Source organism: Pezoporus wallicus, unplaced genomic scaffold (assembly GCF_028554395.1).
Source record: "Pezoporus wallicus isolate ANWC-B61680 ecotype Strahan unplaced genomic scaffold, APGP_CSIRO_Pwel_v1 contig_3568, whole genome shotgun sequence".
Lineage (NCBI taxonomy): Eukaryota > Metazoa > Chordata > Aves > Psittaciformes > Psittacidae > Pezoporus > Pezoporus wallicus.
Genome location: NW_026637826.1, coordinates 1,259,268 through 1,287,020, shown reverse-complemented (window position 1 = coordinate 1,287,020; position 27,753 = coordinate 1,259,268). Strand labels below are relative to the sequence as shown.

The following is a 27,753-nucleotide window of genomic DNA, read 5'->3' as shown; positions in this document are numbered from 1 at the left end:
AAGAGAGGAAGGGGCTAAGGGCTGCTGGCCTGGCAAGCCCTCAGCTTCCTCTTGTGCAGCACCATACCTGGATGAAGCAGAGCCTGGACGGGAGGGCGGAGGGGGCCAGGAATACCCAGATACTTGTTCTAGAAGCAGGAAGGCAGCACTGACCAATGCCAGGTCGAGTTGTGGGCTCTGGAGGGGCTGGTTTTGGACACAAGACCCAAGACTTGAATGCTCAGGAAATAAAGTAACAAGCAGCCAAGGGAGCTGTCAAAGCCTGTTGGCTCCCACGGGTGGGTGACATGGGGTGATGTGTGTGCAGCAAGGCGGCTCATCATCACCCCCTGCTTCGATCCCTGTGGAGATGCCATGGCTCAGCCGTGTCTTGCACTCAGTCCTAAGCAGACTCACTTCTCCTCGCCGGTCTCCATTCCTGCCTGTCCCTCGCAGAGCACCTGATGGTGATAAGCATCCAGACGCTCTTTTCCCTCTCCAAATTTAGCTCTTTATGGGTTGGTAGCCATCTGAACCCTGCCCAAATGGCAGAGCTGCCTCAGCATTAACTGTCTGTCAGCGAGCAACTCCGCGCTCCAACAGCCAGCTGCACGACAACACTTAACTGCCGGGCTCAGCCATGCAGACACCAGCACTCCCAAGCCAAGCTGCCCATGGACATTGGGCTTCGCTTCCTTATGGCTCAACTGCAGCTTTAGGACTACTGAGCTGGCCGTTAGCTGCTTAGCCTTCCCACACCCGTCTGCATTTTGACATTACAAAGCATGTTTAACTGCATGAACACTCCCAGAATATTCCTGATGACAATTCTCCCCTCCTGCCTGCCCGTGCTCGACACTCGCACTGCAGCAGCATTTTTCTGCTGTGATTTTTTCCTTTTTCCTTTGACTTACACACTCCTACCAATTTTCCAACCAAGCTCCATGTTCCAAGCTTAATAAAACAAGGCTGGCTTTTCTCAGGTGCCTTTTGTAGACTCACAGACCCAACACGGCTTCCACCCCGAGCCATCTGCTCTTCAGGGCAGACAACTTGTGGTGGAACTGCTGCTCTTGTTTGTCCTCTTATCCTCCAGTGGCAGAATGCGGGCTTGCCATGACAAGTGTAATAAAACTATTCCCATACATAATAGCTGAAAGCATTATTGAGGGATATTTTTCAAATCTCAATTAGAAACAAACTATTCTCTGGCCTCAGTTTGGCTTCAGTCTCAGATTGGTGGGGATGTGGCATTTTAATTTCTATAAAAGAAAGGACAAATCTCAATATAAAGAGAAAGGGAAAAGACAGACATGCTGAAAAACAAGAGGATAAAAGGAAGAAAATCTGGCACAACAGCCCTAAAGAGAACCAGCAGAGCACAAGGATTAAGAAACAGCACCAACCATTTTTCTTGGTAATTTGCTTAAGAGATTGAGAGCGCAGCCCTAAAACTGCAACAAGCAAGCTTTATAGAGGACAAGGAAACCTCTGGGCACAGCTGCCTGGAGACAAGCACACAGCGTTCATTCTGCTTGCCTGCTGTGCTGGTGCTGCACTGGGTTTGGGTCATGACGGTACTCAGAGCTCTCCAGACCTGTGCCAGGCACTGTCCATGCACATCTAAATACATGCGTGTAGGAGTGTTCCCAACGCAGCGACCTGTCAACCTTATCAGACAAAGGAAAGCCTGTGACTCCCACCCATCCAGACATTACTGGGCCTTAACTGGGAAGCAGTAAAGCTGGAATTCTGCAAGGCAAACATCCCACCTCATGGAAGGGTCTGCTCTCACCCTCCTCCTCTATTCAAACACATTTTTGAGTTAAATGGATGAATGCATTAAGCTGACAATTTAAATCACCAGCAGCCACACAGAGGCAGGGAAGATGGGGATTCAGAGCTATACAGCTCCACTTCATCCCTTCCTCTACCACAGCACCTGCACATCACAGAATCATGGAATGTTTTGGGTTGAAGGGACCTTAAAGCTCATCCAGCTCCAACCCCTGCCGCGGGCAGGGACAACTTCCACTGCAGCAGGTTGCTCCAAGCCCCTGTGTCCAACCTGCCCTTGAACACTGCCAGGGATGGGGCAGCCACAGCTTCTCTGGGCACCCTGTGCCAGCGCCTCAGCACCCTCACAGGGAAGAGCTTCTACCTAAAAGCTCATCTCAGTCTCCCCTCTGGCAGGTTAAAGCCATTGCCCCTGTCCTGTCACTACATGCCCTTCTAAAAAGTCTCCCTGAGGCTTTTCTGTATCCCCCCTTCAGGTACTGTGGGACCCCAGACTCAGATAGGACTCTACATGCAATAGTCTCCGCACTGTGGAAGAGAAATTTTAACTCCTCTCCCTGCTTTTGTAAATGTGAGGCAGTAATTTAAAAGCAATCCCCAGCCTTAAACCTTTCTGATTGAACACAGCTCTGACGAAGGGCCAGCCTGGCCGCAGGCTCTGTCCCTGCCACAGGCAGTACAGCATGCAGTGATCCCACACGTCATCCCTGTACCACAGTGGGATTGCCAGAGAGGGGAAAGGGGGGCCCTTGTCTCCCTCCTGTGTCATAAATAACAGATGCCAAATGTTATTTGACTGTGTGTCCACGAAGAGCTGTGTGCCCATGTTTGTCCATGTGTGTCCATGAAGAGCTCGCCTAGTAGCCGAAGCAATCATTTTAGGGGTGCAGGAGCACCATATTGAAAATAGCATGTGGAAGGATGCAGAGAAGCATGGACACTGCCTCTGGGACAGTCCAAGGCAGCAGGAATGGTTTTACCCTGTCTGACCATGATCAGAGCATCCCACATGCTCTTACTGGAAGGGAAATGGATCTAGAAATGTGACCCAGCAAAGGCCAAGTGCAAGGTCCCTGGACTAGCAAATTACTCCATTTTCTGTGGAAGCTTTCTTAGTATCAGTGAAGAGTGGTGGAATCCAGTAGCATGCAAGTGAATGGTGCAACTTTACTAACTTTTGGGGTGGATTTACTAGAATGCAAAACATATTCTTGGCATTAAAGCTTCACCCCTTTCAGAGATTTCTGAGCTTTGGTGCTTGCAAAACAGCACCAGGCTCATAAAACTCTATGACATTCCCTATAGGCTGGTGTTTGAGAAGCTGATGTGTCAGACTCTTTGGGTTCTACCAAAATCTAAGGAGTTGTTTCCCTTTCTCTCTGTCTGCTTCTGATAACAGATTATTATACTTCATATAGCACTTTGTGATGTTTGGGTGATTTGAACATAATCAGCCTTAAATGCAGGCAATCAAAGAGAATATGCATTTCATAGACACACTGACTACTGAATTGGCATAACTTACTACTTTTATCCCAAAAGATGGAAACGGAGGGGTCAAGATCTTTTAATACACAGTATGGGGAAAATGTATGAAAAAACTACTGCCTGTTTAAGAAACTGTTTCATTTTAAAAGGTGAAGGCTTAGAAGGCAATAATGAAGTGGAGGGAGAGAAAGAAGCACTGAAGATGCACACGCACTTCTCTTATACCCATAATTCCCACTTGAGCAATGAGCTTATTCTCATTTCTCCTGTTCATCTTCCCATTAGTAATTAAAAATAGATATATTTTTATCCAAACAGCTGATGGAGTTGAAAAGGCACGGCAGGGTCAGCCACTAAGGCAGGTGTAATAAAAGCTACTTCTCCTCCCTACCGATTGTGCTTCAGAGAGACAAGCAGCTCAGAGCTCAGTAAAGGAGGAGATGCCTGGTTGGGAAGGTCTCTAGAGAGAGTTGCTGCCTGGTGGTCTCAGTCTGTTTTGTGCTTGCAAAGCATCAACGGGAAAGATTTAATGCATCTTTCAGGAAAAGCAGAGGGGCTGCTACCGTGGAGGTAACCCAGGGTCCCATCAGCTCTGTCATTCTGCAAGCGGTCTAGAGAAAGACCCAACTGTCCTTAGCCTGAAAGACTGCAAATAACGTTATCTTACACAATCCATCTGCAAGAAGGGAAATAATTTTCCTGGCTTCACTAATTATTGCCTTCAATCTTCCCAAAGCAAGAAACAGAACAGCCTTGGTCATTTATCTTGTCCTCAGCTCAATTTACAGATACTCACATTGATCTTGAAAGCCTCCATCACTCAAGTAAACCCACCGTAACAACCAGCAAGGATTATCACAACAACTGTGGAATTGAAGCTATTGTTCTTATTCATAACAAGCTTCCCCCCTTTTTTGTCTTGCTAAATTTGTTGCTCTGACAGCATCTTCGAGCAACAAGTTCCTACAAGCTGCATTAAAAAGCATTTCCTTTCACTGGCAGCAGACCTGTTGCCTTTTAATTATACCAGGTGCCCTCTGCCTTTGCTTTGGGAACAGGGGTAACAGGACCAGGCAAACAGGCTCTTTCAGCACGTTAATGGTTCTACCTCATTGTCTCTTTGATTTTCAGAACTCAATCTTAATCTCTTTCATCTACATTTTAAAACTGGAAGAAGAGTGATCTGGGGAATTAGTCTAATTTCAAGCCTTACTGAAACAGTGGAACAAACATTAAGAGAAAAGCCTAAAAGGATAATGGAATTGAACAATGAGCACCAATATAATGAGACAAACTTGATTGCTTTCTTTTATAAAATTACAAAATCAGTGATCAGAGGAGAGAGGTAGACGCTACATTCAGTTTTTTGTGGCGCTTTGATACACCACCTCAAACCCTTGTTCTCAAGAATAAATTACTGTTGTTTTTAGTAAGAGTGCTGTTACTTCAGCTGAAGGACCAGAAACAAAGAACACTGGGTCACTGTTTAGAGCGGAATCCTATTAATTAACCCTTTATAAATAATTAGCAGAGGTTATGAGCACGCCACAGCAATGAGCGGTATGTGTTACAGATGGTTAGCATCCCTCAGCAGACCAAGTCCCAGATGATAATAAGATACGGCGCTGGGCGACCCGCTGACCCCTCCACTGAGAGACAGCAATGAATCATTCATCCTCCCATTATAACAACAAAATCACAATATAAAACGTGTCCAAAGGACCAAATCGGAGAGGGATGCAGTGAATGTGTTCCTATCATGAGCTACCACTTCTCCATGACATGACAAGGGAGAGAAGGAGGTGTGGAACCCACCGCCTGCGAGACCAGTGTTTCTAACACACAAACTATTTGGCAGATACCAGCACAAAAGCAGAAAGACTGAAATTGTATGGAAAAAAAGAGAAAATCTTAATTTGAAATTTGCTTAAGTAGGTAACGTAGATGGAAAAGGGCTGTCTAATGGGACTCACTGCACTTAAACACTTACAGCGATTGAGAAGTGGATTTAGCAAACCAATTAGGAGATTACAATAAGGAAAGACAGCAAAAAGCCCAATTCAGCTGCAGGCTGAATGTGCAGAGGAAGCCTGTCAGGGAACAGAAAGATTCCTCTTTACCACCGGTGAGGTGTGGCTGCTCCCGGTACATTCCAGATTCTGCACAATTCAATTTTACAATGGTTCTAGTGCCCTTTTTCCCACCAGCAGAAGCTCTGGATTTAATAAAGCAGTAAACGGTATCTTGGAATCATAGAATGATAGAATAGTTAGGGTTAGAAAGGACCTTAAGATCATCCAGTTCCAACCCCCCTGCCATGGACAGGGACACCTCACACTAAACCATCTCACCCAAGGCCTCATCCAACCTGGCCTTGAGCACTGCCAGGGATGGAGCATTCACAACCTCCCTGGGCAACCCATTCCAGTGCCTCACCGCCCTCACAGGAAAGAATTTCCTCCTTATATCCAACCTAAACTTCCCCTGTTTAAGTTTGAACCTGTTACCCCTTGTCCTGTCACTACAGTCTCTAATGAAGAGTCCCTCCCCAGCATCCCTATAGGCACCCTTCAGATACTGGAAGGCTGCTCTGAGGTCTCCACGTAGCCTTCTCTTCTCCAGGCTGAACAGCCCCAACTTCCTCAGCCTGTCTTCATACAGGAGGTGCTCCAGTCCCTGATCATCCTCGTGGCCTTCTCTGGACTTGTTCCAACAGTTCCATGTCCTTTTTATGTTGAGGACACCAAAACTGCACACAATGCTCCAGGTGAGGTCTCACAAGAGCAGAGTAGAGGGGCAGGATCACCTCCTTCAACCTGCTGGTCACGCTCCTTTGGATACAGCCCAGGATACGGTTGGCTTCTGGACTGCAAGCGCACACTGAAGCCAGCTCATGTTCATTTTCTCATCAACCAACACCCCCAGGTCCTTCTCCTTGGGCTGCTCTGAATCTCTTCTCTGCCCAACCTGTAGCTGTGCCTGGGATTGCTCCCACCCAGGTGTAGGACCTTGCACTTGCCATGGTTAAACTTCATGAGGTTGGCATCAGCCCACCTCACAAGCGTGTCGAGGTCCCTCTGGATGGCATTCCTTCCCTCCAGCGTATCAACCGAACCACACAGCTCGGTGTCATCGGCAAACTTGCTGAGGGCGCACTCAATCCTACAAATCTTATACAAATCTCCATGTCTAAAGAGCCACAGTCCACTGGGGAAAACACTCAAGTCCACCAGCTGCCCCACCTGAAGGGCCAGGTGAACCCCACACTGGTGTGACCCCTATGTCCTGGAGGCATCTGTTGAATTTATGGCAAAAAATCAGCCAGATTCATGCTTTCCCTTCTCTAACACGTCGTCCCACACATTCCTATCATCATTTGGCAGTCCTCATGCTCCTGTTCAGGTTCCCCACACTCCTGGGGTGAGTGGTGAGGTGGGTGAGGTCCAGCATGTGGTTTTACCACTTGGCCTCCCTTGTTTCCACCAGTCTCCTCAGAGGCAGCACCCTGACAGCAGTCAGACACCCTGCCTTCATGGACCAGAGCTCTGTGCTGCTCTAGCTGCATGGCTGGGTTGTTCCCGCAAGCATGAAAAAAGCCAGTTTAACAAATCACGTGTTACGTTAGCTCTGGCAAATGAAATCCACACAAGACCTATGAAGTAAACTGGAGACATGCTGTTCTCCTGATGACTTCAACAAGATCTGTAAGACTCCCTCCCTCCTGCTCAGCGTGGCTGGAAGTCAGGAGTGGGTGCCCTACATACCACTCGCAGCTTGTTCTCCACCATTCCTGCACCATCAACAACCCTTCCTCAGTTCAGAGTGTGAAAGCCCACTTTAGCTCTCACAGACAAAAAGACCATCATGCACACAAGTATGAACACCATTCACATGGGGCCATCGAGTACTGGCACTGAACTGTGTCCAGTTGTGTTTGAGCACCCACAAGGATGGAGTCTCCCCTACTTACCTGGGCAAACCATTACAGTGTTCAACCACCCGACACTGGGCAATGGGAGTGCTCAAGCACCCTGGTGACAAGCGGTAACATACAGTTCTCTGTTGCAAACCAGGGACAAAACGCTGGGCTTGAAGCTATTGGCATACAGGGGTTTATTTTTCCTGAATGAAAGGAGGCTGAAACCCTCTGTCTTTGGAGCAGGAACACTGAAATACAATGGAACATCACCTAAAACACAGGCTCTGTATGTAAGGCATGCCAGGAATGGGAGTACATGGGCAGCCAGCATTATACTGGCTGTTGATCAAAAACCATTTTGTTTTATGGGGTAAAGAAGGACATAGAACAAAGGAAGAAAGAGGCACCAAACAAGAGATGACCCAATGAAAGGTCTCTAAACAGAAGAACAGATAGGCTTTGGTGCTCAGAGGGGCTTTAACTGCTCCTGCAGCTACTGGAAGGCAAACATAGCAGGGTGCAAGCAGTTCAACGTGACCCAAGGGTGTGATGAAACTAAACTCTTTGTGGAGGTGCACAAGGGGAGGATGAGAAGCAGTGGGCACAACACAGCAAATTCTAAACCAGTTACATATAGAACCTTGAGCAACTTGGTCTAGTGTGAGGTGTCCCTGCCCATAGTAGGGGGTTGGGACTGGATGGTCTTAAGGTCCTTTCCAACCCAAACCATTCTATGATTCTACGGTTGGTCAACACTGGGGCTCGGATCATAGGGGCTTCACCCTTGGAGATCTTCCAAGCCCAACAGACAAGGCCCTGACTAACACATCTAACCATCCCTGCTTCATGCAGGGGCTTAGACCAGAATCCTGCTGTAGTGCCCAGGATGTTCAGAACAGCTTTCTGAGCCCTGTTCCAGCAAGAATTTCATGCAACTGTGAGCAAAGATGTTGTATCAGCAAAACCAGCTTTGGTGTGTGATCTCGGGAGTGAGGAGTGCATCGCTAGCTCCATCATTAGTTCCTCCTCCTAATGAGGCAACCCACAAGCATCAAAGTATTAGCTAAGCAGTTAGACCAGAGCAGCAGCAGCGCAAAGGAGGTTCAGGTCCAAACTGCCAGAAGGCTTTGCCTGTGGAGCTGCTCAGCAGCACTGTGTTGCTCCCATCCCAATCATCAGTCACAGCAGAAAGCAGAAGGCACGAGGAAAGGCAGCAGGGACAAACTCCCAGCTCACAAGTTGTTTCAAGCAGTGCAGCAAAATTGTAGTTTGCTCTGGTTTTCGCTGTGCTCTTCTTTTGCATGATATGCAGGAGAAGCTGTTAACCTGCCACTGATCTGCTGAGCAACCCACATGAAGAACAGGCTTACACACAAGGTCCCAAACCACACAGGAAGCACAGTGAGGTGCTTTGCAAGAGGGGTCAGATTTGGGGTATTAAAAGCCTTCCAGGTCCACAGGGGAGGTGACACTGGGGACTCAAGACACTTTACAAATATCTATATCCTAACAAAGTCCTCTCAGTGTGGGTCCTCCCAGTGAAATTCATTTTCTTAGAACCCTGAAAATGATGTTTTTTCTTGCTAGGATATCACGGATGTCCCTGGAGGTGAATTCTTACCTGCCCTCACCAGGGACAGAGGGAAGAAATAAACAGGAAATAAAACAGAACGTGAGATTATCATTTCTTTTGCACCCCAAGTGGGAGTGGAGACCACTGCTCTATGCAGTAGAAGAGCCTGTCTCCCTCTCAGGGGCACACCCCCTTTCTCTGCCCATGTAAATGCTGCCCATCAGTGCCCACTCCCACCTCACCAGCCTCCAGCCATCAGCAGTGAGTCTCATCCAGGAGAAGGCCTGCAGGTGTCGGATAGATGGAGTTCAAAGGCAAGCACCTTGCAGTCACTAGCTCTTCCCAAGGAAAGGGTATGGCTGAAATCCCATCATGAAATATTCATCAGACATTTAAGATGCTCTCTGGCTGGCCAAGTCACTTGGCTTACTCTCCCCTTCTCTAAAATGAGGACAGTGACAGCAACCTCCCTAAGAACAACTGATTTCCAGGGCAGCCTGCTCCAGCTCACCATGCTTTGAGCAGGGATTCAACTGGGTGATCTCCAGAGGTCCTGCTAACCTCAGTGACTTGGTGATTGACTTGTATGGCTGCTGTGGGTTGAGGCACCCAAATGTGTCACCTGGATTTACTGGTACAACATCACACCCCTGTCCTGCCTGTTGCGAACTGAGCACACAGGACATGGCTGACTCCTCCAGTCTTGTCGGTACGGAGCCACCAAAAATGCAGTACTACTGTGATCCAAGCTGCACTGCACTCACCTGCTAATCCCTGCATGCACTGCCATCATTTTCAGCCCAGGACTGAAGCAGCAGACTCTATCTAATTTGCCTTCATCAAGGATGAATTTTAGATAAAATTCAAACTGATTAATGAAGAGGAGGTTAAGCACTTCCAATCAGGGTGGTGGGAAAAGTGCTAGAACAGTAAAATTGATAAGCTGGGAGGACTCCTCTAAGCTGCTTCCCTGCATCCCTGTTACTGTGGATGGATGAGACGCACTGATGGCCCAAAGCACACTGGGGCTCCACCATAAATGAGGCGTCACGGCACACTCCCCTATGGGATATCTAACTCCAAAACCCATGTACCATCATCACCGCACAGTGAGAGCTTCCTTCCAAACTATTCCCATTTAAACTCTGCTGTTCCTACCAGCCAACTGCCAGGACTGCAAACAGCAACAGCACTGTGTGATGGGAAATACACAGCCTGGGTTTTATCTCCCTTGCTGCCCTGGAACACTGCAGCAGCTGTATTTTGCAGACCCTGGTGGAAGTGGTTTTACCAGAAGAAGAGAGCTGCAGGGCCCACTAACTGATCTCATCAAACACATCTGGGTAAGGCACCAGTGCTGTCCCTACAACAAGCTCTGCTGCTCTAGAAACTTGAGGGCCTGCTAGAACAATCCATGACACTGTGAGGTCAGATGCACCGCCCCCATCATCCCCTGCACAATGAAGAGCAGGAAGCCTAAGGCTGAGCTGGTGACCATGCACATGCAAGTGTCCATCTCTACGCTATGGTATCACTGTACACCAGGTCCCTGCCTCAAACACATGCTGCCCACCTCTCAGGAGCTGTGACAGCAGCGCTCTGATCTTTACAGAGCAGGAGGAGGATGGGACTCAACAACGGTCCCTAGAAAACCTGGCCTCCTGCCCAGCCATGCTTGGGAACAGAGATAACATGCTTCCTCCAGCAGCTCTTCTGCACTTCTAACACAGCAGGACACAACAATATTCAACTTGTCTGGGGTGACTGCAGCTCTCTGGAGAGATCTGAGAGCCTCTGCAGACACTCTGGAGATGATCCACTTCTCTGTTGGTCCTCTGGGCCATTCAATACTTGCATAGGAGAGCAGCCACAGCCTTTCTGATCATTGCTCTGAAAACACTTGTTCACTTGATGGTACCAAACACAGACCAAGTGCCTGGAATCAAGCCTGCATCTTCCCATCACTATTGGCTGCACCCAAGTTCTGGAAGAATGTACAACCCAGAACTCCAGTAGGTTCTCCCTTGCCAAGTCGGCAAAGACCTGAGCTCCAGGCACTCCAAGACTTATAGTATGATAGCTTAACACAGTGATCCTTGAGGGGGTGAAATGATGAAAGAAAGAGAGGGGAAAAATACTTATGGAAGGAGCAAGGAGGAAAAGTTTTCAGTACAGAAAGACAACCACTACACCATGGCGAAGACGCTGGTTTCCCACCAGTAATGAGAGGATGGGCAAATACCATATTCCATGAACAGGATGTATGCAAACTATGCTGTCATTCAACTCCTATTCAAACTTGAACAGCAGCAAACTGAAGCTCTTCACAAAATTCTGTCCCTGCCTCTCTGTCAGGGTCTTAAAGATATGAACAGCACAACATTGATTTTGGCATGAAATACAGAATTTCTAATCCTCATGTCCTTAGGAGCATGCATACGAAAAGGAGGTGATGGTCTTTATTCTGAAGCATCCAGAGGGACTTCAAAGCCTAAAAGAAGTTTTCCTCTGGATGGATCTCCAAGAAGCATTCACACGATACAACCATGCTGGGAGAAGCCACATCTGCAGCCACAGACAAAAAGCAGCAGAAGCCTTGTAGTGGATGTGTTAGCAGAACGTCAATCCATGGGATTTCATGCAGCGTTTTCTCAAACACACAAGACCAAGAAACACAGAGTTCTAAAGGAAACATCAAACCCAGCATAGCACAGTGTGATGAGCCCAAAGGCAGCCCTGATGGTGAAACAAAGATAGACACACTGGGTATCTTCTAGCTCAGATTCAACTGTATCTAACAGTCTAAGCACACCTCCATGACAACACGTACCATAACAACGGAACCAGGAGGCTGCATACAACAGATCAGTAAGGGACAGCAAATGATGGGCTGGCTTCATCTTCATGCATCCAACTTTCTCCACACTTATGACACAGTTGTCAGATGTGTCCTAGAGCAAGCAACGGGGAGCAGGAGGAGCCGAGGATCATCTTCCTCAGCACATGGTGCAGGGCCCATTTCACCAGAGCAAACAATGTCATCCTTCAACGGTTTCAAATCACAGCCATGACTCCTGCACCTAAAAGACTCCCAGAGATTTTGAGTGTCCCTCAGTCTGCTCAAGCAGTGAAGCTGTTCTGAATCGGGTCCCAGGTTTGCACTTGGCAGAGGCAGAATTGAAGCAGAAACGATGCATCTTAATTCAAAACCAGACAGAGCTGATGTGGATCCTGTGCAAGGTCCCCTGACTGCTCTGGTGCTGGATGAAGAAGCCTGTGTCCTCTTTGTTAAGAGATATAATAAAGCAAAATTGCTGTCCTAAATATTACTAAAGCACTGGCTGGCATGTTTAATAAACCTTTCCATTTGGGTAAATTAGCACTCATCTGGACAAGTGCTGAAGTGCTGTTACTTGAAGGAAAAAAAAATTCAATGCTCAGAGTCTAATTTAAATAATTATCAGCATATTTCTGCTCTGACTGTTTTGCTGAAATTACCAGGAGACTTGATGTAGTCTGAGTGGAAGTGCCTTTTGTCTGCATGGAATGTATTGACCCTGTTTCAGGCAAATTTCTGGCCCACTCTTTGCTGTGCCGAAGCACTTCACACCATAACCAGAAAGGACTTTATGGTCGAACACAGTAAAATCAATAACAACTGATCTCCTTTATAGATCTTGAAAGGGATCTTGATAAGTTACCTCCTCGTGTTCTTCGCATGAGCTAAATCTCAGATCTGTGATAAGCTTCTGCTGTTCCCTTGGGTGCCTGTCTGGGGACCAGAGGCAAGACCAACACACTGGCTTGAAATGATGGTCACCCCATCCTGGCAAGTCAGGATGCCTCAGGCACAGACAAAAGCACTTGCAACAAGCCTGTGCAATAGTGGGATGTATGCTGAAATACTTTAATATACCCTCCAAAAACCAGAGTGTGGATATCAGGTTCACCCTACAGACCTACTACAATCCTACTGCTGTGCTTTGAAAGGGATGCAGCCTGCAGCATAAAGCAGCTATGAGCTTGAGTTTTAGGAACAGAACAGCCCTGGGGTTGCAGCACTGGCCTGCAGCCATGCTCTCAGCAGAAGGCCTTGGTACCCAGCACACCAGCCAGTGTGTTATTGCTTGCAAGGAAAACACAGAGAAAACTCTTTAACTATTTTTCTCCAGTTTTTGTTGAGAAACAGCACTGCTATTTTTGCCTTTTCTTCTGCTCTACCTCCAAGACTTCCAACAGAAAGTGTCACAAGATGATTTGCTCCCTTGAAACACCCCCTTCCCTGGGAGCATCAAGCCTCCAGCACCACTGGTCAGGAGCACAGAGCCATCCCTCTGTGGTGGATGCTGCTGCGAGGGAGGGGTTAAGGTCTGCCCTGAAGAGATATAAAGGTGATGCTCCCACCTCGCTCCCTGCTTCCCAGGCTGTGTATGCATTCAACTAGTGATCCTGCCATCTGCACCTTATGGCTGCTGTGACGAGGCAAGCTTCCCCCCAGGGCACGTTCTGCAAGTCTTGCATCCACCAGCTCATCAATCCTTGGCTCTCATCAAAAGACAAACTTATAAACAGGCCCAGACGCTTCTCTCAGGTTTAATGGAGGCAGCTAAGGAGCTGTGATCATTCGATGTTTTCCAATGATAGTGGTGATGCCTGAGGCAAGCAATAATATTACCATGAAATAAATCTGCAGTGATATAATTAGCAGGGATGCTATTATGGCGCAGGTTTCAGGGATGCTCGGCACAGAGGGAGCAGAGCAGCTACTCGGAATGGGACCTTGCAGAGGTTCCAGGTTTGAGTAGGGGTGGGAGAGGCAGAAAAATGCTAATGTCAAGGCAGCTGGGACTACCTGCAGTAGTCTGTGTGCAAAATGAATCTAGTTGCTTAGGGGCCAGGGGTTATGGCAAACATGGGTCTGCACAAGTCTAAGAGTTAAATCCAGCTGATGTTCTTCTCACCTCTCCAGGAACTGAGTGACTTTCAAATCTTTGTGGCAACATTCAAAAAAGCCAAGCTCTGACCAAGCCCAGGAGCTGGTCTGGAAGCAGGAGGTTCCTGCATCCAACCATCCCTCCCCAGTCCCTGATCACTCTTCTGTTTGCATCTCCCTACCGCCCTGCACAGAGCAGGGGGCTGCAGCTTTCAGACGGAGCTTGCAAAGCAACTGCTTCTTCCAGCATCTGGCCTGTGATGTGCTTTATGGTCATGTAAACCAGGGCAGATGAAAGCAACACAACTTGGATGTCCAAGTTTGTTAGGAGAAGACGACTGCTGTTTGGCACGCTGCATCAAATGAGTGGCTGAGGTGACTGAGAACAACACCCTGTTAGCATTGCCATTGATGCCCATGGTCGGGGGGTTGGAACTTGATGATCTTAAGGTCTTTTCCAACCCTAACTATTCTATGGTTCTATAACACAGATCAAAGGCAGACAGATATCACCAGGAACAACTAGGAGGAAAAGACGGAAGGGGCCAGGATGGAAGAAGAGATGCTACTGGTACCTGCCAGGACTAGCTAATTAAAGAGTCAGCCCACTGCTTTTATTTTGCTTGCAGACGTAGCACTGAACATAGATAAAGGCTATAACTGGAACAAAATGTTTTAGGAGCAGTGCTTATGGGTGAGAGGCAGGAAAAGAAGAGTCAACGTGTTAGGATTGACCCTCAGTTTTGACACAAAACCCTTAGGGCAGCTGTTCTAACGCCACATTCAGGGAACGCCCAGCTGGGAAAGGTGCCCTGGAGAGTTTTTGCCCCATACACATGGCACAGACTCATGAGCTGGAGCTTCCGTGCCACTGTCCCCATGGGATGCCATTGCTTGATAATGAAAGGTGACAGGTGAGGGCAGAGTTTGCACCAAAATCAGGAAATCATCCTTTAAACCTGCTTCCAGCTGAGGCTCAAAGGCTCTCCATAATTTTTAAGCGTGTTTCCAAATCTGCAGTCAAGCCCTACACCTTCCCTCTTTTTGGTACAATAAATTTTATCTTAGAGTGTAATCTAGTAATAAAAGTGGTTTAAAAATGATCTGACAAGCACTAGAAACCCCATTCCTTTTAGAGTGACAACTCTATTTACAGCCGCACATACATACATTCTGGTTTATATTCTACATGCACTCCAGCCCCTCAAGATTTGGGATATATCCTTTCCCTCCACTCACAAGAATCAATTTCAGCCATGAAAAGAAGTTCTTCAGCAGGCAGAAGGTAGGAAGAAAGATTCCTTCTAATGCTGGGGTCTCTGCACATCTCCCAGGACAAGGGCATGGAAGGACAAGCAGCATTCCTCTCCCTTTCACTGCTGCCTTACTGCCCTTGAGCAACCCTCCCAACTCCAGCGGCCACCATTGAGCAAGCTCCACATGCCCATCCTGAATGGGCCAGAGCACTGCTTTTGCTTAAGGGAGGCACAAACCGCTCGGCACCATCACGCAGGGAGAAGATTTAAGGATGCATCCAGCTCTTGCTCTTTCAGAAGGATGCATTTCACATTTTCTGCTCAAAACATTCCCATTCAAAGGCTGAACTAGCTAGAGAACAATAGTGCCAAACCCAAGCAGAGCAGAGAGAAGGAGCTTTGAGCTCCAGGGAGGTGTTATTGTAGCAGCCATGCATGAAGGACACCTTGGAGCTAAAAGTCCCAGAACTTAATTAGGAAGCACAGTTCTTGTTCCCGGGTGTATGAAAGACAATGTATGATTTCTTCAAGCCTCAGTTTCCCCACGCATAAAGCTGGAGCAGTCAAATAGATTTATCCCAAGGGAATTCATCCCTTGCTGGAATGTGCTTGGGAAGCCAAACTACCACCACCTTTTTGTTTGTCCGCTCCCATGCCCATCCAAGAGCACAGCTGCTCACCTCCTTGTCCCCACCAGGGTTTCCCACTGCCGCCCAGTGCCACAAAGCTCAACATCTTCTCCTGTAACCTTATCCAACTTCCTCAGCTACAGGCACACCCTCAGGGGGGTGCGAGGAGAGCGAGGCATGGCTAAGCTCAGCAATAGGAACGGCACAGACCCGTGTTTCCTGCCTATTTAATTAGCAGCTATAAAAGCTGTGCCATCTACCGGCGTGCAACACGAAACACTGCTCCCACCACAACTCCAGTGAACAGCAGCTCCTTGTGTACAGCCGAGGTGAGATTTCAGCTCGCACCTCTTCCAAGTGATGCACACAAACAGCAAACACAGGGCAGCCAAAGATGATCGCTCCTTTTGCAGCACCAAAGGCCGGCGATGGGCAGCAGACAGGCAGCCCTGCTGCTGGTCACAGGAGCCCGCTGTGACCATCCCGCTCCTGAAGAGTTGTTCAGTCCCAGCTCTATAAGGAATTCTGCTAAGGAATCACCAGCTTTACTTTCATGTCTGCAGGAAACCCTCATCATTTAACCTGAATTCCCATTATTATGCTTAAAAGCTGTGGGAGGGGGCATTTTGTCAGGCACAAATACTGACCCCACACCCACTTCCAAACCCCTGGGGAAGGGTAGTACCACAGCCTTTACTGCCATGCTCCTCGGCTGCTTTCAGGGATGTAGCACATCCGGATCAGCAGCAGAGGGACAGAAAGCAAGGACATAAAGTAGGATACCAGGCCAGAGCAAGGGTGACTCTGGAGGCACACAGAGCTGGGTCACGGGTCAGCCCCCATGACCCCACAGCCCAGCTCCGGCTGCCAGCTCCCCCAGCTAACCCAGTTCCAGCCCCCCACATCCCAGTTCCAGCCCCAGCTCCGCAAGCACCATGGGGCAGGCAGGCACACGGTTAAACATTCCTGCTCACATCCCTTCCATCTTGCTTTCGCTTCAGATTGTGCCTATGTATGCTGACAGATTTTTCATCACAAAGCTGTATTAAGCTGCTCTTTAATTGCATTTTGAGCGACCCAAGGGCCAGCAGGCAGAAAGAAGGGCACTTTATTTTTTCCAAGGAACATTATTTGTATTGTAGAGGCAGGAATGGTTTTCATTAATCCCCAGCAAGCAGACAGCTTCCATGCAGCACGCTGGCTGCAGGGACGGCTGGTCCAGAGGACTGGGATGATTTGAGCATCCACTGGAATACCACAGGCCCCCAGTAACTCCTCTTCAAAGAGGAGATCACAGGCTTTGGGACTAAACTTGCATTACATTGATACAATCTCTTTAATGTTATCTCCGGCTCTTTATCACATTTGTATGTGCAATTTACATTCTTGTCTTTTTTTAAATTAAGATTTGCCAGATCCTTATCACAGATATTTTACACATTGTTGTAGTGTCACTCAAATGTTTAATGGACATCAGCTGCTCTGGGAATATGTAATAGCTCCGTGCTATGGGGTAGGGCTGGATGCTGACGGCTTTCAGGCTCACCCCATTAAAGCTTCAGGGGATGAAAAGCAAAGCTAGGTGGAGCAGGAAGCACAGTCCCCACTGGGCACCACACTACAAGACGCTCAGGTGCCAGCTCTTGTGTAACAGCGCAGCAGCACTTGCCCAGAGTCAACTAAGATGCTTGCTTACTACACATGCTGTTGTCACGACCACCTCCTGCCCTTCACCTGCAGCCATCCCTGCCATCAAGCCACAGGACCCTCATGCAGAGAGCTACCAAGATAAACTGTGCCCAAGCTGATTCGGGGTTCGTGGGCAGCAGAAACGAGACTTGCCAAATCCATTTGCTTTAGGAAAAGGTGGCGGGATTTGAGGAGAGCTTTTGAGACAAAAAGCTTCATGCCAGTCCATTAACCTCCAGGACCAAACCTCCACCCCCTCAATCATTAGAGTCTTTAACTTCACTACTTGTCTGTAAACAGAGCTATGCAAGTAATTGATTTTTAGTTCAACGAGGGGATGAAACCCTTAAAAAACCATAATCCTCAATCTACCTGAATTGAATTCAAAATGATTCAGTTTTTCAGCCGAGGTCCATTATTCCTGTTCAATATAAGAGCCTTCCATCCCTGATGATGCATTTCCAACATTCAGAGGGAAAAAAAACATGAAACAAGAGAATAAGTTGGTGGGAGCCTTTTCTGCCCAAGAGTTTGGGCTTCAGAGAGCCCGTCAAGGATGTATGACAACCCGGGGAGAGCAGGGGCTGAGCTCTCAAGGACTAAGAGCAGATTTCTAAGCATAGAGGTACACACTCCCTGCAAAACCAGGGGCAACCCTGGGGAAATAAAGGTCCTCCCCTCTCCTTCGCCCACCATGCACAGATTACAAAGCCACAGGACAGGGCACAGAAACAACACCAGCCTCCACACTGCCACGGAAATGCATTTTCTCACGCCAAGATTAACCAAGGAAATTCAAATAAATCCCTTTTTTTTTTCAGGGACATGGTTTGTTTTGCTTCACTATCATTGCAAACACATCTTCCCAACCATGTTTAAAGGTTGTTTTGTAAAGAATTAAATGGCAATTGTCTTCCCTAGCACAGAATCCCTCAGAGACCCTCTCCTCTATTGCATCCCTAACCATTCTTATATCTATATAGATGAGTTAGTCTTGCCCATCTTCTTTTACCCTTTCAGCCATCCCCAAGTGCATCCCCTTAGTGCACAGAATAAGGCAGCCCTGCCAGGCTTCAGGAGCTTCAGAGGGTAAGGACCAAGCTGACAGACCTGAGCTTTGAGACAGCCAAGAACTACAACTGCTGCAAAGCCCTTGCCAACACTAATGGCCTTAGTTATCTCTAAGAGTGCTGTTCCTGTGCTGAAGAAACCAGGGGAAACTGGAAAACAACATGCACACTGCTGTCAAACACACAACATGGTTTTAGGAAGGGAAGTAAGGCACCCTTTAAGGAGTATTTCATCCTTCCCTTCACTTGGTATCAGAGGTCTCCAAGTTCCTCCCACTGTAGGGTGCAGAGTGCAAAAGAGAAGGCACGCAAGGTGATTAAACCCTTAAAGAAAGGTTAGCTCCCATTAGAAGGGGTTCATAGTCTTCCTCCCTGTGTGCGCAAAGCAGCCCAGCAGCACACACTGAGCCAGGGCAAGCTTTGCTGAGGCTAAAAGCCCAGCTAATGCTCCCAGCACTGCTGTGTGACCTGAGCCCATGAACCTCAGCCCTGGCTGCAACGCAGGCACCGGCAGCGTGCTGCAGCTCCCCTTGACGTGCCCACCTCAGGGATGAGTGCAACACATAGTACCTGCCAAAATAAAGATGCTCTGAGCAGGGAGGAATCCATGAGCCTAAAATAAATCCCTGGGTAAAGGCATCGGGTGCAGAGCTGAGTGGTACAGATCTGGAGTGCGAGAAGCAGTGTAAGCTCACCTCCTGCCTAACAGCTAGCTGCCTGGGACCACAGGGATATTTCAGTGTTCAGGGGGGGGAAAATCACAAAACTGTTTATTTGCACAGGAAAACTAAGATAACGCCAATGGGAGACCTATAGTAAGAGACATCAGCTCATTTGCAGAACTGGTTTTGCCTCCTCTTTTGCTCCAGGTCTTGAGAGATCACCCCCAAAATCCTCCCACGAGATGTCTCTACCCTGAACAGCAACTGTCCAGCCTTCTTACAGCGAGTACCCAAACCCAACAGCCTCAACTTGCCAAAGGCAAGAGAGGACACAGGTTTCTTTCTTTATACCAACAGTCACGCAAGCCCACAGTGCCTGAGGGCTGATGATCTGCATGCAGGGCTAGAGACCTGCTATGGAGGCTAACTGAATACAGGTCAGCAGCATCACTTTTCACTCCCCCATCCGTTACTCCAGATGCATTTGCAGCACTGAGCCCATACCTTGGGATCATCCAACCTCCAGCATGCGTGGTGCTGGGGGAGACGCAGCAGGAGCCCGTGTCCTCACAAACCCCTGCTGCTGCAGGGTGCACCAAGCAGCTTATGAAGTTGTAAAGCCCATTGGGCTGGGCTGCTGCCAAGCGTTCATGGGAGAAGAAAGGGAAACCTTCAACATAATCTGCATGGAAGCGCAGGAAGCCCTAAATCATGTTAGCGCTATTAAGAAAGCTGGTTACATCGCTTGGCAAACTGGCCCAATACAGTTTTGATAGACTTGTTACAAACATCTGATTGTCCCTGATTAGATTAGACAACAAACCCCCGTCCTGGTGTGCAGGCATTGTGTGGGTCCCCTCTGCAATCTGTGAATTAAAATCCCAGACCTGGGAGGTTGGATTCAAATTGGATTAATGGAGGAGGTCCAGCACAAGAACAAATCGCAAGGCAGGAGATGACACACACACAGGATTGAATAAATACATACATACATGAATACATAGGGACAGGCAGCCAGGGCCTGATTAGGAGCAAATTAAAAACAGCATTAAAAACAAAAGCCACCAACCAATTTGCAAAGCAGCAGGAAGAGGGATGGATTTGTCACTGTGAATTAAGCACAGAGATCATACCCTTCAACGTTTTGTACTTCAGCATGCACAAGGCTTATGTTGGTTACAGTCCTTCCCCCATGAATGGAATTGCTCCTGTTCATGGCCGTGCGGCTGGAACAGGGTGAGTATGCATGGGGCAATGAAGCCCCACATCCCACCACTACCTTTATTCCCTCTTTCCTCCCTCATTTTGCTGTCTAGATGAGATGGGTACCAAACCCCTTAGCTTGGACACTGGGCTGGGACACAGCAGGCCAGGGAGCGACCACTTCTGGTCTTCTGCCACGGCCAGAAATCCCCCACCAGGTAAAATCCAGGGCCATAGATCACACCACAGCAGGAAAACCCACCAGGGCCATGTGTGCAGCACTGCATGGTGCCACCCAACCTGAACCCCCATGCACTGCAGCTCAGGAAGGGCTCTGTCTCCCGTCCTGGGATCCATCTAGTTAAACACACCAACGACTTGGCCAGCAAGTGCCTGGAAGAACTTGTTTTAGGCAGCACAGCAGGGCAGCGAGGTGGCAACAGGACCTTAAACTGCCAGCAGCAGAGGAGAAACCCAGCTCGACCCCAGCTCCTGCTGAATGCTGACCCCCTTCACTGCCTGCCCTGAACACCATGTGCCACCAAGACCAGAGGGACCAAGACCAGCAAAGGAGAGAAGACAAAGCTGCTGTGCCCGCACTGCTCATTCCCTGCCAGCCCATGCCACGACAGAGGTCAGTGGGGAGATGCTCTGAACTGGGCTGAGAGATGCTTTGCTGCATGCCAGTTTTTGCAGCTCTTCAGACAAATGAAACCTTTTATTGTCCCTATCAGGGAGCAGAAGGGCTGATAAACACTCTGTTCACCACATACCTGCAAGGCAAATCTCAGGGCTATCAGAATTGTTAAAGGGATAAACCTGTCCAGTTAAATCTCCTCTGCACTCTTGATATATGCTTGTGCCAGACATAAATAGAGCTTGGAACCTGTCCCAGCTGAGCAGTAATGCACTGAGCACTGAGCCGGGACTAAAAGCACAACCGGCCTGAGCTCCTACCCCGCTGACCAGCTCTCACCTCCAAGGAGCTGGCTTGCTAAGTACTTTGTGGTAATGCACCAAACTCCCACCTCACCTCCATCTGAGGATCCTGAAGCATGGCCAAGTACTAACTGCACTGTCACATCAGAAGGAACATGCAAGGAAAAAATGCCAGTAAGCAGGAAAACCCCAAATGAGGGCAGCTGATAGAAATCAGGTTCAGAACTGAGAAGTTTGGTTAAGGCAGTATAAAACCCCAGGCTTTACTCATTTCCAGATCAATCACCTTTGCTGTGCACCAAATCCTGGCTCTTCCAGCCACCATCCCTTAGGATCCAAGGTAAAGGAAGATGGGAATACCCTGGGGAAAGCCACAGGAAACCCAGCCAGTCATCCCTGCAGCATGCTTTCAAAACACAGAAAATACCCAGTCTTGTCCTTTGAATTCATTTTTTTGTCAAAAGAAGACATCTAATGCCAAGTGTAGGTTTTCCTACAGGGAAATCTGAAAGCCTTCAGTGAAATGCATTGTGAGCTTCTACACCTTAGCTGAAGGAACAGGAGCCTTGAACCCTTCTAACAAAGCCCTCCTTTCCGCCGAATGCTTAATCCACACTGGAGCCAAACACATAGCAACAAAAATCAGAGAACCACAGAATGTTGGAAAGGACCTTAAGATCATCCAGTTCCAAGCCCCCTGCCATGGGCAGGGACACCTCACACTAAACCATGTCACCCGAGGCTCCATCCAACCCGGTCTTGAATGCTGCCAGGGATGGAGCATTCACAACATCCTTGGGCAAGCCATTCCAGTGCCTCACCACCCTCACAGTAAAGAGCTTCTTCCTTACATCCCATCTAAACTGCCCCTGTTTAAGTTTTAACCCAAAATATGCAGTTAAATTCCACAAGAGCAGAATAAACAAACCCCCACAAACTTTTCTCTTAACTAGTGGTAAGTGCTCTTAGTTCTCTCATCACCAGAGTCATGCAAGGTGCACCAAGCCTGCTACACATACATCTATGTAAAACACACACATGCACAATACACACCATAAATTCTCCAAGACATGAAATGCCACCTTGCTGCCCTCCTGCTCAACACATGGCACTGCACACAGCTGAGCTCTACTGGGAAAATACCAAACTTCACCTTAAGTCAAAAGTGATGTACAGTATGCAAAACTAAACCAGCTCTTTGGAAAAGACACCTGCCCAGTCATGTCACCAGTGTCCCATGGGGGCAATGCCAGAGCCTGCAGACATTCATAGCAAGTTTTATGGATCAGGAGGCCTCTTCTTAGAGATGGGGAAGACCACCAGCACAGACAGCAATCTTTAGGCTGGTCACGGTGTATAAATAGCTCACCTCAGGGCATAACCCACTCAGTAAGCTGTGGGATGTGCTGCTCCCAGGAGGCAAAGCAAATTGTCTGTGGTTAAGTATGTGAAGGATGAAGCAGTCAGCATCCAAAAGCAGCCTTTGCAAGAACTGTATAAAAAGTAGAAACAAGCCTAAAACATACTTTAGGATCTAAAATTTCCATCTCTCAGCCTCCTCTTCCACCAAATGACAACTCCCTTCACCCCAGTCTGCAAAGCTTCAGGCAAGGACACACTTGGAAGCATCACTCACGCACTTCACCCGGTATTATAAAAGAATCAGGTCTGGAGTGCCTGTGGCCTGAAGAAGAGGAGGAAATACCCTCCTTGATCCTGCACCACCAGCAGTGACCTCCACCTGGGCCCCCAGCACCTTTTCGTTGCAGAGGTGCTTTTGCAGCCATAGAAGACTCTCCTGAGGTGCTGAGCCTGCACAGCAAAAGTGGTGCAGCAACCCCTCAGCCACGCTTCCCAAAGTCTTTCACCACCTCAGCAGCCCCTCTGCCACTCCTTTGCTTTGATCCATGTGTTTGGCATTGCCAGCACAGGTGAGGAAGCAGGGCTGGGCTGCCAAGAGCTCCTTGATGGCCGCAAGCAGCAGAGCTGGGGCAATCAGGGACATGGTGTGGCATGAAGAAACAGCCCTGGTCTACTTGCAGAGCACAAGGTGGGAATGGCAACAGCACAGGCAAGGGAAGAAGAGATTCCCTCGTGGTCTGGGCACATGGAGAAGGCGAGGAGCTGCATCTGATGGCAAGGGAGGCTCCTTCCAATGCCTTTTACCTTTGCTACTTCCTTTCCCTTCTATGGAGAATGTTCTATTGCTCATCTTCATCAAGCCCACCAAACAGCCACTGAGGCTCTCACTACAGGTGAGTTGGGGAACCTTAGGCTACACAGAAAGAAAAGGGAAGAGAGAAAAATGCCCCTTGGGTTTGGGAATCCAGAGACAGATGTTCCCTGTGCCCACTCCCAGGTGATGGCTTTGATTTGGTTCATTCAGTGCTCCACCAGCACTGAACTCCAACATCTGGTCTCCTAAACAAGCTCACCCAAGAAGCCCTAGCCTGCACACGTCCCTCTCAACACATAAAAAGGCAAGCAGGGGTCTGAACATACTAAGAGATTGAAGAAGAAACTAGAAATTTAAGTTAGAAAAGTGGCAAAGAATCTGCTTGGCACCCAACCAACCTGTCGAGGTCTAGTCTCAGGTGGCATTGAGCCACAAGCCAGCCAGCTGCGATCCCCAGCACACGGAAAACACAATGGGGATTTGTGATGTGGCAACCTGCCACCTTGTTCCTTTTCACACATGAGGGAAGATGTCTGTCTCTTAGCCCTAACAAGGGCAAGCTCAAGAGCAGTCCCTTAAAGCACCTGGTTGGGAACATATGTCCTGTTTTCTTGCACCTCACCTATAGCAAGATCTCTGGAACTTCTTCACAATGCAATACACAGGGTAAAAGTTATGTCAGCTCCTTCAGGATTTACTCCACCTCAGCAATATCTATTACTTCCACTTCATATGAGCTGTACTTTTGCTAAACCTTGGGAATAAAAAGCAGCTGGAACTACAGAGCCCAAAGGAGACTGTGGGGGCAGGCTTGAAGCAATGAAATCATCATAGAAAAAAGACACTGGAGGATGCTGGGGAAAAGGGCAGTTAGTGCAAATCCCTGTCAAACAGAGGCCTGGATGGGACAGAGGTACAAGTCCCCCAGGACCCGAATGCAGATGCTCTTGTCTAGTGCCAGCTGGAACAGAGAGGATTGCAAAAGATCGGGGCCTATAGGGATGCTGGGGAGGGACTTTTCATTTAGAGACTGTAGTGAAAGGACAAGGGGTAACGGGTTCAAACTTAAACAAGCGAAGTTTAGATTGGATCTAAGGAGGAAATTCTTTCCTGTGAGGGTGGTGAGGCACTGGAATGGGTTGCCCAGGGAAGCTGTGAATGCTCCATCCCTGGCAGTGTTCAAGGCCAGGCTGAACAAGGCCTTGGGTGAGATGATTTAGCATGAGGTGTCCCTGCCCATGGCAGGGGGGTTGGAACTTGATGATCTTAAGGTCCTTTCCAACCCTAACTATTCTATGATTCTATGATCTTCCTAGGAATTTTTCTGTCCCATGGTGGACTGTCATCAGATGCGATGGTCTGGAACAAAAAAGGAGGGACAGCATCCAAATAACCAGCCCCTTGTAGATGACTTCTTTTAGGAAGCAATTGCTCTCTCTGTACACACACATACCCAGACCTGGCTCCAGCGCTCCAAAATGCACACAGGAAATTAGTGTCCTGCTAGTGCCAGACCTGTGCCATGAGGCTGCACCAGGGCTGTCAGGGCCAGACAGATGAGTTTGGTTTCTTGTGCTTGATTTCTGCTTCTTAGAAATGCAACACACAAGGCAAGATACTATGTATTATTAATCAGTGCTCTGCACACAGTTTAACTTTAATAAGGACATATTAATATTTTCACTTAGAAACAAACAGGCTCTTTGATGATTGGATTGAATCACCACCTAATCAGAACGGCACTCTTGAACTATGCATCCATCACGTGTGCCCAAAGGCTGGCTGGCACCTTCCTACAAAGCCCCAAAGCACAGGCAACATCCCTTCTCTCTCCTGCAGCAAGGGAGACAGGGATGCTTCTTTTCCATAGAGTGAGCACATGAGTGATCTGGCAATTCATACATCGAGGAGAGGCTCCATTTCTCCCTCCTCACCTGCCCTGGCTGATACATGGAGTCCCACCTGACTCAGATGCTGAAAAATACATTTCAAGAAGTCATCATCACTGTTGTGAGTCATGAGAGAAGGGGAGGAAATGACTCCAGAAGAGATGATTCAACTAAGGGGAGAGCTGAGGCAGAAGAAAACACAGGCTGGAGAGTGGAAGAAGCTGTGGGAGCCCCACTGCTTCAAAGGAGCTTAGCACAATGTGGAAGAAATTCAGAAGATCCAATTTCTCCTCCCCCATCAATTTCCCCATTTCCAGATCTTCTTGGCAGTACCACCAAATCTGCACGACAAGAATGTATGTGCAAGCTGGATGTAAGAAACTGCTCCATCCAGAAACTGCACTCTGAAGGAGTCCCCTTGAAAGGGCTAATCCAGGTCAATGGCTCACTGTTCCCCAAGGGCTCATTATCTAACCAGCACTGCCAGAATCACGCCTTTGTCTCAGGTCCAGCATCAGCCAAGCCCTTAACAACACATCAACCAGTCCTGCCCAAACCCAACAGCAAGTACTTGAGAAGACCTTATGGCTCCGGTGCATGAAGCTCTTTTGTGGCTCCCAAGCCCCTCTGCAGTGCGGAGGGTATCTTTGTCTCTCCAGGAAGGCAATTACTTGTCTCTTCCCCATCAGCAGAGAATGCCATAGCAGAGCACAGACCTGCTGTCACCTTGCTCCACTACAGATAAGATGAATTCATTTTAAAAGGAGCATTATAAAACAGGATGGTAGATTGGAAATGTGTGAACCCACCAGGGCAACTCACACCCAGAGTCACAGGATTCAAGTACCAGGCACTGGCACAAACATTTCAGCACGCCCTCCCCTCGATGGGAAAACCCCCACTTGTCTGAAACAAGCCCATGAGCTATTGCAGGGACACTGCTCCCATTCACCACACCTCAGTTAAATGAGCGGGTCAAACTCGCTGCCAGGCTTTTGCTGTCACTTGTATACTTATTACAGAACCTTCAGGTGCTCCCATGATGGTGGGAGCAGATAAAAAGCAAGACGACTCCTGTAGTAGCTCCTCCTGTGATATGCTCTCACCTCACATCCCAGACACACTCCATATGAGTATGCAACTGCAGGAGGCAGTTCCCAGAAAAGGCCACACAACCACCGCAATTACTTTGAAGCTGAGATCATAATGCTACACCAGCATCAACCCTCTTCTTTAAACTGATCATATCTGTCTAAGGATTGGCACCAGGGCCATCCCCTTACCTTTAAAGCACGGACTTTCTTGGCCAAGAGGCTCTCAATGTCCCCTGCGACCTTCTCCACCAATTTCCTGGGCACATTCTCCTTGACTTCAAACAGGTTTCTATTCTCATTGTAGATCTAAGAAGGGAAACAAGAGAAAGAAAGACAGTCAATATTAGAGCGAAGTACAGCAGTCTTCCCACAGAAAAGCTGATCCTCTAACACAGAATTTTAGCAATATGGATTAAGGAACAATATAAGCTTTGGAAATGAGTGGAGCAAGGAAGAAAGGCTTTGCAGCCAGGGCAAAAAAAAAAGGCATTTGACCTGCTGCCCACACCACTGGCTTTATAGCTGCTTCCCCTCACACTTGCAGGCTGTAAGCACACCCCCCTCTCTCAAAAGCTGAGCTGCCCATCACACTGCGCACCCCTCTGCCTCTGCTGAGCCACAGCAGCAGCACAGGCAGAGCCACCACGCTCCTCCTCTGCTTTCCCTCACCCAAGGGCAGTTGAAGCCCACTGACCGCTCGCTCTTCCCCTCCCCACTTGCTGAATTCCACAAGCACGAGCCCAGCTCCCTGCCTGCCCCCAGCCCCTCTGTGCTGCCAGCAGGGATCCTCAGGTGTGGAGCACAACACTGTGTCTGCATAGAATCATAGAATAGTTAGGGTTGGAAAGGACCTTAAGATCATCCAGTTCCAACCCCCTGCCATGGGCAGGGACACCTCACACTAAACCTTCTCACCCAAGGCTCTGTCCAACCTGGCCTTGAACACTGCCAGGGATGGAGCATTCACAACCTCCCTGGGTGACCCATTCCAGTGCCTCACCACCCTTACAGTAAAGAACTTCTTCCTTAGGTCCAATCTAAACTTCACCTGTTTAAGTCTTAACCCGTTACCCCTTGTCCTATCACATACATCATCATTCCATCCTAGCTCTACTCTAGGCAACTGTTGGTTTTTTTTCTGCCCCCCAAAAGCCCCAAGGGATGCAGGTGACCTGCCCTGCCTGCCAGGTGGTGACCACCACCTCCATCAGTGGGGTGCCACACAAAATGCTCAGAAGTTTTCAGCCAATCTCTTCCCAAGGGCTTCACCCAAATCATTTGGGTCCCCAACCCACCCCTGCTTCACATCAATTCAGCAACTCCTGTCTTATTACAGGTCATCATTATGTGAGTGGAGCGATTCCAGAAAGGATGCTTTAGCAAGAGAACACGTTTTAGAGGCATCCTAAGGCTCCAGGAGAAACAATTTCTACATGTTCTTCACATCAGAGCTCCAT

The 27,753-nt window shown here is 48.4% G+C and overlaps 1 protein-coding gene across 4 annotated transcripts in view; it reads right to left on the bottom strand.

The window, feature by feature from the left end:
* The window catches only part of CACNA2D2 (calcium voltage-gated channel auxiliary subunit alpha2delta 2), a 232,951-nt gene that overhangs the window by 96,557 nt on the left and 108,641 nt on the right, over positions 1–27,753 (bottom strand). For all 4 annotated transcript variants that reach the window (XM_057407710.1, XM_057407708.1, XM_057407709.1 and 1 more), the window contains one exon: positions 26,486–26,602. In XM_057407710.1, coding sequence (XP_057263693.1) covers positions 26,486–26,602 — 117 coding nt within the window. The remainder of the gene's footprint in view (positions 1–26,485; positions 26,603–27,753) is intronic.